This window comes from Cololabis saira, chromosome 1 (assembly GCF_033807715.1).
Source record: "Cololabis saira isolate AMF1-May2022 chromosome 1, fColSai1.1, whole genome shotgun sequence".
In the NCBI taxonomy this organism is placed as follows: domain Eukaryota; kingdom Metazoa; phylum Chordata; class Actinopteri; order Beloniformes; family Belonidae; genus Cololabis; species Cololabis saira.
In genome coordinates, this window is record NC_084587.1 from 25,693,791 (window position 1) to 25,710,724 (window position 16,934).

Below are 16,934 nucleotides of genomic sequence, written 5' to 3' on the forward strand. Positions count from 1 at the left end.
TCCTTGAGGTATGTGTGTCTTCAATGTGCCTCATGAAACAAGAGTAAGAAATACATGTGTTGCTGATGTCACTATTTTTCCAAAGCAGAAGTCTGTAGTATTACTGACAGCATGGAATACATGGACAAATGTGTTGTTGTCCATGATACCGGGTTCTTGTCAGAGAAAAGAAGATACAGAGGTTTGACAGATTATAACAGATTCACAGATTATCTACTTATTGGTTTCACTGATATGCAAGTTGGAGGTTTGAAGTTCTAAACCAGGAAGTGGCAACTGAATTTTTTTAAGAGTGGCACGTGGAATAGGGAATGGGCAATTGTAGTTTGAATGTGTGAAAAGCAATATAAATTGATAAAACAATTACTGTAAGTAATGAAAGCGATTACGTTTTTTTTTTCTATAGACAGCAATAGCATAAGAAATAGAAAAAGTACACCAATGTTGAAATAAGGAAAAAAAGTAACAATTGATGAAAATATTATCTCCCCATTTTTTTTAACTATTTTAGTTATTACAATTTATATTTCAACATTTTATAACTATTTTTTTCTTTTTTACATTTTCTCATTAATTATTTTTGGCAATTTATTTATTTTTTCTGTTTTATTGTAAACTGAACTCCAAATTTGCGCATTTAGGACTAGATTGAAAAGACGGATTTATGTTTTGTTTCCTTCTTTTGCAAAATTTTACATGAAATAAACAAGTAGGAGGTATGTCACTTTTCCCTGCATAGACATTTTTGAAATTAATTCATCTTTAATGTCAGGATTTTTTTAACCTTCTTATCTGGAATTCCTTTTTCATATTCATGCTTTAAACGAATGATTCCATCTACACTATCTAAACAGATAAAGACCCTGTCCACACGTACCCGGGTATTTTTAAAAACGAATATTTCCCCCCTCCGTTTATAAAAAAATTTGCATCCACACATAACCGAAGATCTGCGTTTTCGACCACATTCATAAGCATTCTAACCTGTAGATCATCTGCGGCTCCCGTGGAAGCTGCACCTCTGCGGGCTCCGCGGCGGCTCTGCGGGCTCCGCGGCGGCTCTGCGGGCCCTACTCCGTACGGTGCGCGTCGCCACGTACCCTACGGTGTAGGCTCTGCGTCCATTTATTTAATAAATAGCTTGGAGAACAGATGCTGGATCATCTGTAGTTCTATAGTAAACAAAAGTCGCACGTCAGAGCAGATTTGTTGTTGTTTTTGCGCATAATGTGACGTTCCAAAACGCAAAACTCCGGTTGTGTGTGTCTACACGCATCTACATAAACGGAGTTTTCAAAAATCTTCACTTTGTCCGGAGTTTTTTTAAACCTTCGTTTATTTGCGTTTTCGTGTGGATGACAGGTCAAAACGTAGGAAAATATCTCCGGTTTAGCAGATATCCGCAGATATCCGGCTACGTGTGGACGGGGTCAAAGTCAACACCATGTGAATGTATCCAGTAAAGACATAGGAACTCTAGTTATTTTGTCAACACGACAATTACCGACACAATCTCCTAAAAAATAACATCAGTTAACAACTACTTCATGTTTATGAATTTTTAGTAATGCCTGCCTCACTGATTTTTTGATGCTGTTACTTATAGGCATCTATGGGTTAAGCATCCAATACTGGCTGATAATAATCTATTTTTTACATTAAGAAATGACAAACACATGGCACGGAAATCACAATAATTGATTTCCCCTCAGAGACTGATAGAATATTTTGAATGTTAATTTTTAATTAGACTAAAACTTTGTCAGAACTTCAGAATGACTGCATGTAATTATTAATCTTGCACTTCAGCTTTGACATTTTCCACAAATGATAGAGATGGCTCTATGTGAGTGGCAAATGCATACAGAGTTTTTGGAGGCTTTACCCTGCCAGAGTGAAGAAGAAATACTCATTATAATGTAAGGGATTTATTATCACAGCTAAAAGGTATTTGTTGTCATAATGAGAAAATTATCTTACGATAAAAATTCAACTTTACAGTTACTAGGTTTTCTGTCTAGATGTTACTTTCCTATAATCAGATTCAAGCGCAGTGAGACTGCGCTGACCAATGTGTTTAATGACATATGTTTGAATACAGACGGTGGAAAAATGTAAATCTTCTCACTGGATCTCAGTGCTGCAGTTGATACAGTTGACCACAATATATTACTCAAGCGACTGGAGAACTGGGTGGGTCTTTCTGGAACTGTACTAAACTGCTTCAAAGCATACTTGAAAGTGAAGAATTTTGTGTCAATAGGTAACTTTGCATCTGAGCAGACTAGAATCACATGTGGAGTTCCCCAAGGTTCTATCCTGGGGCCTCTTCTGTTTAACATCTACATGCTCCCACTGACACAGATTATAAAGAACAACAAAAAAAACTACCAAAGCTGTGCAGATGACATACAGATTTATATAACAATGTCACCAGGAGACCGAGGCCTTGTACAGGCTCCTGATAAATGCAATGAGGAGATTAATGACAGGATGTGCCACAACTTTCTCCAGTTAAACGAAAACAAAACTGAGGTAATTGTCTTTGAAGACAAAGAGAAACGATTACAGGTCATCACAGAGCTTCAATTTATATACCTAAAACCACCAATTAGGCCATAAATCTGGGTCTAGTGATGGACTCAGTCCTACATTTGGAAAAACACATTAAGGCAATAACAAAGTCAGCCTACTATCACCTTAAGAATATATCAAGGTTAAAAGATCTCATGTCTTAGTAGGACCTGGAAAAACTAGTCCATGCATTCATCTTTAGTAGGTTTGATTATCGTATCAGCATCTTCACAGGCCTACCTAAAAAAAATCAGTGAGACAACTGCATCTCATTCAGAGCTCTGAAGCAAATCCTCACTAAGACCAAAAAAGCGGACATCATCAGTTCAACTCTGAGGTATTTACACTGGCTGCCTGGCTTTTAGATGATAGACTTTAAAGTTTTGATAAAGGTCTATAAAGCTCTGAATGGTCTAGGTCCAAAATACATCACTGACCTTTTGACCCAGTATGAACCTTCCAGACCCCTCAGTTCATCAGGATGCAGTTTTTTATCAGTTCTCTGAGTCAGAACCAGACATGGAGAAGCTGTATTCAGCTTCTATGCTGCACATGTCTGGAACAAACTCCCAGAAAGCCTCAGATCAGCTGAAACACTCACAATGTATTTAAGTCCAGGTCTAAGACACATCTATTTTCGGCTGCATTTGAATAAAGCAGTTCCAAAACTTAATCATATTTTAACTACTGATTTTATCTTAATTTATCTATTGTTCTTATTTCTTTCTTTTTTTGTTTACATTTTAAATCTTGTTTTTTTATCTATGTTTTAATGTCTTTGTACAGCACTTTGAATCACCTTGTTGTTGAATTGTGCTATACAAATAAACTTAAACTTGCCTTTAAAGATTTCACTGTGGTCAAAGACATGATCATTTTATCGCCTCCATCTAGTGGCATCTACCACTAAAGCCAAATTGTATGACGGTGCACATATTTATTTCAGAGTATGGATGTGAAACTAAAAACCGTCAACAGACATGATTATCAAGACTTTACTTGTCATGTTCAGTCAGGCACAAGGTGCCAAAGAGCTGTAACAAAAGTATGGAAATGTATGTCCTACGTTTTTACAGGTATTTACAGTATATGTGCCGTCATTAATCGTGTAACCTTTATGTCTAGTTGGCAACTAATCTGTAAACACAGTGTGTGTTTAAGTGAGTCTAATTTGTCATGTAGTATTATTGTATCAGCATATTTAAAATATATGTGCATTTTCTCTTCCATGCTGAGTAAAGACACTGAGAGAAAAGATGCCGAATTGTGCTGCAAACTCAAGCCAGATGTTTTACCCAGACATTTCACTCATCCAATTAAATATACGTCTCTTTAGACAGGATTGTAATGATTTAAAAATCATATGCACTTGCACTGTTGTGATCCATTCATGGAAAAACTAAACAAAAAAAAAAGAACAAAACAGATCCAGCCGTGTGTAAATATGTGTCTGTGTGTGCATGTATCTATTTGTGTGTGTGCATGTGTTAGCAATGTGTCAGTTATTTACATTCCAAGCATGTACGGTCTCCATGGCAGCTTCCACGGATATTCTGTCGTTATATTTGTTGGAACCCCTAATCCCACGATGACACATATGTTCTTGTTCTCACACCATGCTGGAACAGTCCTTGCTTTGCCTTTGGCTTTTGGTGTTGGTGCCATTTATATAAATCATGTATCAAGTTTCACCAGATCCAAGAAAAGGTCTCCATACAGAACAAGACAGACATCACGCGTGGGTAAAGTTAAGTGAACATAGTATTATTTCTCATTTACTGGTCCCTTTATTACTCGTGTGTGGTAATCTTACTGAGGTCTGTGTATTTTATTTGTCATCCGGCAGAAATAAATGATCTTACATTATTTACATTCCATTGGTTTAAACTGTGGCTGAAACGTCTTCATAGCTAAATCTGTTGATTGTCGTTGTGGCTCTTTTGCACTTATGTTAGGAGCTGTTTAGAAGTTGAAGCAAAAAAGGACAAGCCCGTATTGATCAAATCACTAAAAAGCCAGCTTGTAGTTCTTCTGTAGAGCACCTGTTGAGGCAAACATAGGATAAGTATCACAGAGTACTTTGAATTACAAGTAAATAACAGATTTATGCCCTCTGAGAGGTCTCAAATCATGTTTGCTCCTTCTTATTTTACTTTGAGATTCAAATCTTCTGTGTATATTTTTTTAAAGTCATTTTTTTATCATCCAAGATATGTTTTATATTTCATGTGTAAGAATATTGCATGCCTGCTTGTACATGTCCAATATGGGAGGCGGGGGCAAAGCAACCTTTGGCTGAACTTTTGACTTGACTTGCAGTCACTGCGGAATATTCACAAACAATGTTTGTACTTACAGTGTGCATGATTCTTCTTCCTGCAGACATTGTGGGTAAAGTACGGGGACATGATGAATACAATTTAGAGCTCTAATGCTTATAAACATCAGATCAACCTTTTTATTCAGATCATACGGCCTACACATTTTTCAGGACACAGAATTGTACATTAGTTTAGATTTATTAGTTTGTTCTTAAATTAGTCAAGCGCTGTCTGCATCAGATAGATGTTTCTATGTTTATGCTGCAGCTCACGGTATCTAATAAAACTCACAGTAAAGACACATGCTTGTATGCATTACTGTGTGGTTATTAAGCAAAGCATATTAAACTCTACATTTTTTTGGGACTTTTTCACTCGTGTGGTACCGAATCTGGTCAGAGCAATGACGTCTGAATCCTCCTTCAGTCTTTGGATGTTGTAGTATCTCCTTTCTTTGCTCCAGCTCTGGCCAAAGCAGTCATGTGTCTGTGTTTACCAGGACACTGCATGCTTGCGAGATCCTCTTGTTTTCATGTTGGTATTTTGACTTGGAACTTTGATTTAACTGGTTCATCAGCCTCTAGAAGTTTGCTTTTTGGCATTTAAATGTGTGTTTTAAAAGTGACACCCACTTTTTTCCGGTCTTGTTCACTTAAAAACTATAAATGTTGAGAGTCTGACTCTAAAGTGTTGTTTTTTTCAGGAAAGTGTGTCCTACTGTACTAAATCAGTAAGAAGTGCTCTTCAGTATGAATACAGGTATGTCTGCAAAAACACATGTAGATTAAGGCCTCATCAATCTACAATCTATGTCCACTGGTATTTTGATTTTTACAATTGATTTTTGTTTTGCTGTTGTTGGCATGGATTCTACATTTGTGTTATGTGCTATTTTATTAGGTATAATGTGTTATTTTCCTCTGCCACATATTTGAGAAATGTAGTTATAATCTTGGTCACCTTTTTCCACGTTTATTCTTGGATAATTTTGTGCCTGGCCAACAAAAACCTTAAGCATCAAGTGTAATAAGCATGTTAGGTTAAGCCAGTTCTTTCTTTCTTGTTTTGAATACGTTTCTAAAGCTCTGTCCTAAAATGTGGCACTTATGCTGGGCTGAACTGACAATTTCAGTCCAGTACCAGGGATGAGTAATCAACGAAAGTGAAACAGCATACGTCAACATCATCAGCCTGTCTGGCAGTAGTATCTTGATTCATGTTGCTCATTTGCCCTACAGAATGAAAGCCCGCACAGAAATAGGGTTGTCATTTCTTGAAAGATGACTAGGAATATAATGAGCTTATTATAAGCCAATCAAGACCATATTTTCCTCAGTATCTTGGACTGGGAAGTATTGACCTAAGTTTTAGATAGAGGTCTATATTTATACTAATTTCCAAGTTTTTCAATGAATTTGACAAATATGTGAGAATGTATTTGTTTTATTTACTATGGAAGAAATAACTCTTCTTTCACCAATTTAGCTATTGGAAGTGTTTAAACAGTCACAAAAGACAAATGCACTAGTATTTAACCATAATTAACCATAACCATAAAACTATTTGGACTGTTAATTTCAATTTTCACCTTTTTCCCAACATTTGTTGTAATATTTGTTACTTATAGTCTCATTTAGAAGCTTTTATCATCACTGAAATTAAAAAGGAAGAAAATGTACACTTTTTAACTCCGTTCTTGAAATGTTTAAGTTAGTATAAGTAAATATAATACAACATATAAAAACATCTTTTTTTTTTACAATAATTGTTTAGTAGCAAATCCCTCAACTGATATGCTGAAATAAAAAGCAAACATTTCAAATGCATGTGTTTTGCCTATTACTTTTTTTTGCATTATTTATTTTTATTTCTTTTTTGGATGAAGACATTATGCGGTGTGTGTGTTTGTGTCACTGTGTACATGCATGTGCATGTGTGCTGCTGCTGCTGCTGCTGCTGCTTTGCCCTCAAAATGATCACCCACCTGGCTGTGATTTCCCAGATAGTGGAGGATGTTCTCGCAAAAGTGTGGCCTTGTCTTTTGTACTCTCTCCCATGAAGAGGGTCCAGAGCTCACCAAATCTAGGCACAGGTACTAACACTCACAAACATAAATTAATATATATTGGAAGGAGACTATTTTGTTGAATACCTACTGTAATATACTGAGGTCTTGAGATAATGTTTTAGTCAGAGCATGAGGTAAGTGTGTGAAATGGAAAAAGAAATGGCTTGTTAATGAAACTCCAGTTGGGGCTTTGCCAGTCTGATTTAAATAAAACAGCAATATGCTGTGGCTGCCTCTGTATGCTTAAGCAATGCTTTGACTGCAAATGCAATGTTTTCCTGTGTTTCTTTTATAATTGTTTAATTTATTTTTGTGCAGTTTTTTGGCTTGTTTTGATTCCTAACTCAGCTACGAATCATTACTTTCCCATCAGCTGTTAATGTTCATTTCCATTCCTCTGAGGAGCTTCATGTCTTCCAGATCTATGTCCCGTTCATCTCAGTTCATACAATTTAATCTATTCTCTTTTTTCAAAAGAGTTGTATCAGTCATTTTTAACATGGTATTACATAGCTCTCTTACCATGACTGATGGGGAGATGAGGATCTGTCCATGGATGAGCTTTGTGTGCTATCTTGATGATAGTGGTTGCTTCATTTTTATACAGTCACAGTAATATAAATTCATTTTGTGCAGTAGTGAAGTCCCAATCTGCACCATGATCGAAAATAAGGGCCAATCACATGACTTCTGAATGATCAGGATTCAGTGGAGATGATCAGATTTTTTAAATTTTTATTTCACAAAGTTATATTATTTAATTAATAATTATATACATTGTTTGTTTTTTTTATTTATCGTCTGTCAATACATTATGTTTCACTGTTAACAGTTACAGTTTATGTCAGGCGGGGTAGTAGGCTAACCGTTTTAAATATATTTAGCGTGTTTTTTACTCCCTTTTTTATCCCACTCACAACGTTATTCCTCTCTCCTATAGCATCCATTACAATTGCATAAAACTTGTAAAGTCAATATTTACTTTCCTCACTGAGGAGTTGGCAGTACTAGGTGACGTAAGCGTAGAGCAAAAATTTGAAAATGGGCTCCTCAGAATTTTTTTTTTTTTTTTTTTGTGGATTGCCCAAGTATCAGATCGGGACTCGGTATCGGCCGATACTCAAACTCAAATGACTCGGACTTGGGAGTAAGAAGTTGTGATTGGGACATCCCTATTGTAGTCCATATTTTGTGAGATGACAGCTTTTATAGATTTCATTTTGCATGCAGTAATAGTTTTCTTTTTACTTTCTGGGATGTATATGACTCCACTCTTATTATTTCCGTGTGTTTTCTGTTCCCCAGGTAGTAATTCTCACTCATCAGACTTGGGTAAGTTTCTCGTTTTCATTGTGGGGAATTTTAATTTGATACGCAACAAAAGAGGCAATGAAACATCACAAATACAAAAGAACACAAAATTACAGCAGAAGAACATTACATTAATTTTATTGAATTCATCTCTAGATTCATGGCGATCGCGCAGTGCCACTGACGGCCTCAAGAACGGCGATGCCACCAACTCATCGCTTGCTGCCAAAGGTTTCAGAAGTGTCAGACCCAACCTGCAGGACAAAAAGTCACCGACACAGGTAAAACATGTTACACCCTGGAATGACAGAACGTTGATCATATTAACTGTCCAAACTTCAAATGGAAGAAACAAAAAAATCTAACATTTGTCTGATTTAAGCTTAGTGACTTGTAAAATTGTCTGTGGAAAAAGCTTATTTATAATAACAATCATCACTATGGATAATTTATGTAAATCTCACTGCTCTTTATTAAGTTAAATCTGGAACTGTTTTACCATATCAAGTTCTGTGCTGATGATTTTTCTTTTTTTGTTGTTGTTTTAACTTACATTGGCTTCTGCTTATTATGGGCTAACAAGGACATCAGTCCCTTACCATTGCCACCCCCCAGGAGAGAAAGTTTTCACTTCTCACCCTCCAGCACAAATCCCCCAGATTACAGCACTGTTATTGCTCTGGCTAATGATTTCAGTCCTGGAACACTAACATTCACGAAAAATGACAAGGACGTTTTGAAAGAGTCCTACACCATGAGCAGCATGTCTTCTTACTCCTACACGGAGACCAGTGCAAACACACTTCAAGAGGTTAATCGGTCCACTGCCTCTGCTAATACAAATGAACGTAAGGTATCTTCCCTTAAGATAACCCCCGTCACTATACCTGACCCACCTGCTCACCAGAACTCACACGCTGATGACCATTCTGAGACCCAGATCCCAAGTTCCCCTCCACCTACTTCCCCACCTCCACTCAGTGGTCCCAATGCTTCTCCTCACCCAACACAGACAGCTCCAGTTTCTGTCCACTTGGGTACAGAGAATGTAAAAAATCCAACACATCTGACGTCAAATCCCAGAGTGGAACTCAAGGTCCCCGTTCAAGCCCGAAATGACACCTCAACTCCAGCTTCATCCCAGGCGGAAATGACAGAGCCTCCTCCTACAATTCCACCAAGACCTTCAGCTGCAGAACTGTTGGTACATAACTGACCACATGTTATAATAACAGAGCAAAATAATGTAATGCAGTCTTGTAAATGCTGTATATCCATGGAACATCAACAATGCCTAAAGGGTTACACACTGGTCACAAAACATCATCAAGCACAGCTAATGTAAAAGTTGTTTTGTCCGATTTACATTTGTATTTGTAGCCTTTACAACATATAACAAAGATCATGGGTTACTTGTGTGTTGCCCTTAAGTTTGTTAACCTTGATGGTTCTGTCCAAACATTGAAACATGTGTGAACTTGTACCGTATGTGTGATGACCAAATGTTTAATGTACTGTTGCTGACAGGATCATTTGGTGTTTTGCATCAAGTCTGAATTAACAGAAGTTTTTCAATTCACAGCATTACTTATGTTTCAGAAGGTGATGCTGCAGCCTCATGTCACAGCGTGATTTCACAACTACATTTCATCATCAACCAACCATACATGTTACTTCCACACGCTTCTCACAATGTGGCTGATAAGTGATCAAACTTAACACTCGCCTCCTCTCCTTCCTCTCTTATCCATTCCCTGTTACTCCAACACCAGGGACTACCTTCCCCTGACCCCACAGCACGTCACGCCCCCTATCGCTGCCAGAGCTATGAATCACTTGAGTACCTGTCAAGGATAATGCCCAAGGCCCTGACGCCCACCCCGTATGTTCCTAGTGGAGCTGCGGTAAGAGCCGGTGCGGTCAGCGGGCCTAACCATACCACAGGCAGCGGTGTGAGCATCGGTGGCTGTGTGTCACCCTCAGCATCCCCTGTGACAGTGTCAGCTTTAAGCCACTACTCCTCGTCCACGGCGGGTCTGCTGGATGAGCTGCAGATCTGTAGCCTGGACTCACCTGGCGCCTCGCCCACACCATCGCCCACTCTCAGCCATGTCTCTGCCTACACGTCCACTGCTGGCCCTGATGATGCGCTAACAACCTCTGTGGGCTCCACTACTGCAGCAGCCACTGTCACTAATGTAATTATCCAAACAACCCATATCTGTAACACACAGTATTACAATCATTGTTCCCCCCTTCCACCTTTTCATTTAATAATTAAACCAAAGTTCCACAAAGTGTGTGACTACTACCACTTTTTTACTTTCATTAACCATCAACTGTCCCCCCACCTGTCATATGTCAAAATCAAATCCGACACACTTTGCCCTCTTGTTGTGGATGTTAATGTGCTCATAAGAGTCAATGTCAGCTTACATACGTGTCTCTTTTCTTTTCATTTTCATATATTCCTGCCGTATTAGATGGTTTCTTAGGAAATTCAAATATTTTTAAAAATTGGCTCTGTTTTTTCCCATTTTTGGGTGAAACTCTTCATTGGAACAAAAAAGTATGGATCTGACAAATATCAGACAGTTATTGAAATCAAACTGGCAACCTCTGATTTTGATGTGGCAGATGATAAACTTTTGCAAACAGCAGTAGGACTCCTCACCTAGCATACTTACCAGGTGATCATGCTCACTGCAGACTATATTGTGTGGTCTCTTATATTATTTCTGCTTACAAGGTGTTGGTACTGGAGAAATAGTACTAAACAAAGTAAAATACTTAATGTTTACAAGTTTCCAGATTGCAAGAACAAAAAAACATTTTACATGTAGTTTATACTTGCCATGTGAAACCTGAACTTTGTTTTGTCCTGTAGTTGATTTTTAGAGCGGTGAAACTCCCTCTCCAGTGACAATGTTTTTGTGCCCTGATCAAAGGAACATGAGTATTTTCCTGAGATACCTGGTTCTCCAAGACAGTCCTTGATTTAGTTTTTCCTCTAATAACTCCAATACAATAAGAACGCCTCCCCATCAAATTGGCAAAACATCTTTATAACTAAGGGTTAATTCATCATTTGATGAAGGACTTTCTACAACGTCCTCCTCTTCTTGTGAAACAATTAGATGAATATCCACATGTCATGAAAATATAACATTGCTTATCCCAACTAGCAAGGAGACTAAATTCTGTTTGCTTTACTGTCATTTAACAGTCTCAGTCTGTCAGTGGCAAAAATAAGTTTACTTTGACATAAAAAAAATACAGTCGAGCTTTAAATCAGATTCTGACTAAGAACAGTTGTTGCACATCATTAACAGTGCAAACACAGTTGTCTGCTAATAAATTGAGCACAAAAAGAAGGAAAACATAGACCAGATTTAAAATGTCCACAGCTTTCCTTTAAGACTGTACGATGTAACGCACCACGTTAGTCAGGCCGTTAGCTACATAAGCACTCAGCTCATGATACTATCCTGATATCATTTTTTGCAAAGATTGTTGTACGGTAACTCTTGGTTATGGCATGGCTTAGCATGTGCATGCTGCATTTAAAGTTACAAACATCTCAAAAGTCATAAAAACTGAACTGTCATTTCAAGTTAGGCTACTCCACTTTGTTTGACATTTACCAAGCAATTAAGTTTGGATGTACTGAGTTGCATTGTATTGTCATTCATTACTCCAAGGGGTGTTGTTTACAACGGTCAGTGCAGTGAAGTGAAGAAGATTCTGGGTGTACGTGGTTGTGCTGCACATAGATCCTCTTTTACAAAAAAGCTGATTGGATTGGACAGCCAGGAAATAAACATCCATCCATCCATTTCCTATAGGGTCACGGGGTCTGCTGGAGCCTATCCCAGCTAATTACAGGCGAGAGGCAGGGGTCCACCCTGGACAGGTCGCCGGTCTATCACAGGGCCACACATATAGACAAACAACCATGCGGGCAATTTAGAATCTACTACACATGTTTTTGGACTGTGGGAGGAAGCCAGAGTACCCAGAGGGAACCCACGCAAGCAGGGAGTTGAACCGGGAACCTTGTTGCTGTGAGGCAACAGTGCTAACCACTAAGCCACTGTCCTGCCCTGGAAATAATCATACCAACATTAAATAGTTAAAATCTTTCTCAGAGATGTGTATTACAATGGCCACTTTCAATTCTCTGTTTGAGTTTCTCATCTGCAGCATTATGATCAAAGAAAAATAAACAAAAATCATGTTACTCACTCTAATTAAATTATTAATTTTATTAGCACTGCCGTAGCATTTCTTTCCTGTCACCAGTCTTACCTTGAAACTGACATGTGAACATGAAAAAATTAATTTGCATTTCTTTCAAATTAATTTGTTCTTTTTCAAAGTAATGGGAGAGCATTTTGCATAGGTGCCTCCCATTCTGAAAATATCACATCTGCTGTCTTAACATGTCTTAACTAATTAGTACGAGATGGATGTGAATGTAAGCAGGTTTTTTCTTTTAACAGTTTGTGTTTTAAACTTTTCTTTCTGTTTTGAAGTGATTAAGTAAGTGCCCCTTTCCCTCACTAACTGTTCTTAACTGTTACAGTCACTTCTCAAGTGGCACTTACTATGAATCACATTAGAGCCACTATATTTGTGTTTACATGTCCAGCCATTCCTATGTTATACCTGTGTTCTTTACCACTTGTGTAATATGATAACTAAGTGTTTTGTTAATATTGTTTGTTTATTTTATATTCACTGTATTGTTCTAATATTTTAGATTCTCAAAACTCATGTGTTTTGTAATGAATAATTGTCTTACTGTTGGCTTCTGGCTTGTGGGTCATTCCTAGGGCCAGGTCCTCTCTCACGCTATGAATGGAAGTGCTAGCCATTCAAAGAGGCCCATGTCTCCCCCGTCATATCCTCCACCTCCTCCCTCACTTCACATGGCACTCCAGGGACAGAGCAGAAGCTCAGGTGAGTCACTGCTCTTTTGTGGATTTGTATGAGCTGAGAATAACAAAAGTTTTTTTCCAGGCCATACATTTTGCAAGGGAAGCGATTACACTATCTGCCTATCTGTATCCAATCCAGAACTCTGGACTATCCCTAAACAAAACTGTGCACAGAGCTCAAGCATACACGAAATGTAAATATATTTTTTCTTTCCAGAAGTATGTTGCTTTCCAAAGCATTGTTAAAGTATTGATAGTGCAGCATCCAGCATTATCTAACTCTGTGTCACCCAAAGTTTGGTCCCGGAGGGACATTAGCTACTACTACTACTGTCATTTAGCAGACGCTTTTATCCAAAGCGACTTACATCTGAGAGAACAACACAAGCAGGAAATCACATAGGAGGGTAGCTGGATAAGTTCTGGTCAGACTGCTGCGATTCCAGTTGGACACAGGTGCTGCCATGTTAAATCTAGGGGTTTTTGTGTGTGTTCCCTTCCCACCCAACACAACAGTCCCTTTATACAGGAATGCTGGAATACATCTATCGGACATCTATGGACAGATAACTCGACCTGTGGTTAGATACCCATTCCAGGTTAATAGAGGAATGTTGTTTCTGGAAAGTCATTGCCTCTGCAAGCAACTGGAATGTTGGACTTGTGGTGGTGACAGAGCTGAGCATTAATAGATTTTTGAGAGAGGAGATGATTTCTTCTCTTTTTTTAAAGAACAGATTTTTTTTTTTTAAGTAGAAATTTTGAATAATCATAATCAGAGTTCACTTCAATGTTTCATGAAATATAGTGCAGCGATGAAGAAAATCTAAATGATTGAATAAAATCACAGCAAAAAACGAATGGCAATGTTTAATAGTTAAGGTAAAAGCATTTCCATATACACAATTTGAAAAGAACTCAAGGTACTTGAGAGAGAACAGCTTTGTGTCTTCATTAAAACTACTAATCAAAAAAGCTATTAACTCGGGACCTTGGGGTGTTGCATTGCTCAACTGATTTTTTTTTTCTATGCATCACTGAAGATGCATCCCAGTGCATCATAGTATTCCTGAACCAGTAGGAGATGAAAGAACTGAAATATAGAGAGTATATTTAAAAGATTCCAGAGAAAAACTGGCATATCTGTCTTCTCCTTTTTTTTGTATGTAGAAGGCAGTGAGTCAGTCACCAGAGAGTCTGTGGTTTCTGGCCACACCACCGTCAGCAGCACTGTGCCCATCGCTCGCTTCTCAGAGGAAGAGAAGAGGGTATCCGTCATTAAAGCCCCACATTATGAAGGGATCGGCCCCGTGGACAAGTCGGGCATCCCTATTGCCATTCGCACGGTGAGCTTGCCCATGTCTTTGCAACAAGTTGCTTCACATGAATGTCTTTTGACCCAATTCTGCTGTCTTGATATACGATCCAAGCACGAGTGACGGATTATTTTCAACTGTCGGCAGCTTTTGACCTCCTATTAATATCCCTTTTCGCCCTCACTCTCACTGTCTCTGTCTCTGTATCTCTTTCGCTCTCAATCTGTGTGCTTGTTATAAAGATGTGCTTTAGTGCTGCCTTTGCTATCTCTGTTAAGGCTTTCCATATGTTGACACTTCACTCACTTCCTGAGTGAGAAGGATTCAAAGGTAGACATGCTAAATTATACTGTATACTGAAAAACAAAACTACTAAAAGCAAAGAAAAAAGAAAAATGTTTGAAAGGGGGGAAAAAACAAAGAAAAAAAGAACAGATGCTCCTTGTTGTGAACCCACAAGCATTTTTGCAGCCCTTCTGTTTGGTAACCGTGGAGAGAGAAGCTGTAATTGGCCCGTCTCTTGTCCGTGCCAATGCTACATGCACGTCACACACACTCGCTCACTGCCTCGTCTCTGTCCGGAAGCCAAGCACAGTGCTCAGTGCTACTGAAAAAAGGAGAGGATTAAGTCTCTCTGCCATTTGATAGCTCTTTTTTGAAGTGGCTGTTGAGCTATACTGTTTACACGAAGACAAACATTTCTCCTGAAGTTTCCAGGCTCAAGAGATTGAATCCAGTGCTTTAGTTTTACAGGACCATAGTTTGTACACCTGCAGGGGGCAAAACTACACTTCTAACATGAATTTCTGAAAGCATCACCTTACCATACACACATGACTCATGCTATCATAGAGCAAATGATAGTCTCATCTGTGTTTATTTATGCATACTTTATATATTAAGACTTGGGTCCTTAAAAAAACCCAGTATCAATTAAATCTAATTAACCACGAAGTCACACTGTTCTAACTATTTTTTTGGGTGATTTGCTTTGCTTTTTTGCAACAGTAGCTGAACTTCTCTGAAGATACAATGTTGTAAGTGTCTCCCCTGGAGCCACATAATTGTGACAAAGTGTTTCAGGACAAAGCTTTTTGCTGCACATGTTAGTATTCTCGCTTCGACGAGAAACATATCACATTACAGAGATTATGTTGCTGTGTTTCAGTTCCGTACATTTGTAATAAAAATACTTGAATAAGTATTTAAATTGTTTGGACACCAGTTTGGTGTCTATTAGATCCATGACCATTTGGGTCTTTGTGTGATTGACACAGGAAAAAAAGACAAAAAAGTAAAATCAGAAATATATAAAGAATTACAGTAAGTGATCTTTAGCCAAAAAAGGCAGTTTAAGCGCTTACAATTTAAATAAATGTTTGAATTGAACTAGAGGAGCATGGAATGTCTCCAAATGTAATAAATTAATCCTCATGAATCATGAATTAATCTCTCAACGTGGTTGGATTATCTGAGTGAAATATGAATGTAAAAAAAGGCTGAGTGTGTTTTCTCAGCGCTGTAATGTTTTCTCTAATGGAGGGTAAATTTATGGCTTGCAATTTATGTCACACAGTTTATTTTGGATTTCAAAGCACATGAATTCTAATAGTAATTTATCTTTATGCAGACGGTGGACCGGCCCAAGGACTGGTACAAAACCATGTTCAAACAGATTCATAAAGTTCACAAAGCAGGTAAGGCTATACCAAAACTCTGAAATGTCCCGTTATGTGTTGAGATTTGATGACTGCACATCTTGGATGTAATTGGTCATGTATGCATGCAGTTTGCTTGCATGTGTGTGTCTTTGTGTGCCTGTGCGTGCCAGTTCTAGTCAAATCAAAACACCCAATCAACTTCAGTGCCAGAACTCATTAGATGCGAGCAAGAGAATCTGGAGCTGGCCGAGTGAGGGAGAGAAACCTCTGATGGACACAGAGCTGTCTGGGAAATGTGCTCTGATTTTGTGGGATTGAGGGAATCACACAAGCAGCACAAGGCTTGATTGTTCTAAACTGCTCAGGCTCCTTTTATGACAACCCATAAACACACTCACAAATTCACTCAAACACAACGCTTTTTCAAGATTAGGTGGTTTAATATGATTTAGATATTTGTGATGGACTTGATGTTTTGCAAGAATTACCAGGACTCTATATCTGTTTGGTATTTTCTGCTTTAGAACTGAAAGGTGGTTCTTATAAGTGTCTGGTTCCTGCTTAAGCTACTTTAGTTTTATTCAGTCCAACTGGACATTCCTATTAAAACTTTAAAAGAGACCCTGAAAAAAATGGGTTTTTGTTCATGGACAGAAGGGGAGAGGCTTTTGTATCTTGGGCAGTTACCAGTCTTCTACGGTGACAAATAATAACTCTTTGAAATTCCTTTGTTATTGTCTTTT

General features: G+C 38.2%; 1 protein-coding gene across 4 annotated transcripts in view; it reads left to right on the forward strand.

Annotated features, from left to right (window-relative positions):
* sorbs2a (sorbin and SH3 domain containing 2a) overlaps positions 1-16,934 on the forward strand; it is a 64,843-nt gene that overhangs the window by 16,785 nt on the left and 31,124 nt on the right. For 2 of the 4 annotated variants that reach the window (XM_061719128.1, XM_061719111.1), the window contains exons 3-10: positions 5,599-5,654; positions 6,898-6,987; positions 8,269-8,295; positions 8,431-8,555; positions 10,047-10,472; positions 13,110-13,236; positions 14,385-14,560; positions 16,161-16,227. In XM_061719128.1, coding sequence (XP_061575112.1) covers positions 5,645-5,654; positions 6,898-6,987; positions 8,269-8,295; positions 8,431-8,555; positions 10,047-10,472; positions 13,110-13,236; positions 14,385-14,560; positions 16,161-16,227 — 1,048 coding nt within the window. In that variant the 5' untranslated portion in view covers positions 5,599-5,644. Of the gene's footprint in view, positions 1-5,598; positions 5,655-6,897; positions 6,988-8,268; positions 8,296-8,430; positions 8,556-8,857; positions 9,479-10,046; positions 10,473-13,109; positions 13,237-14,384; positions 14,561-16,160; positions 16,228-16,934 lie in introns of all 4 variants that reach the window. The other 2 variants (XM_061719137.1, XM_061719119.1) reach the window with 2 other exon arrangements.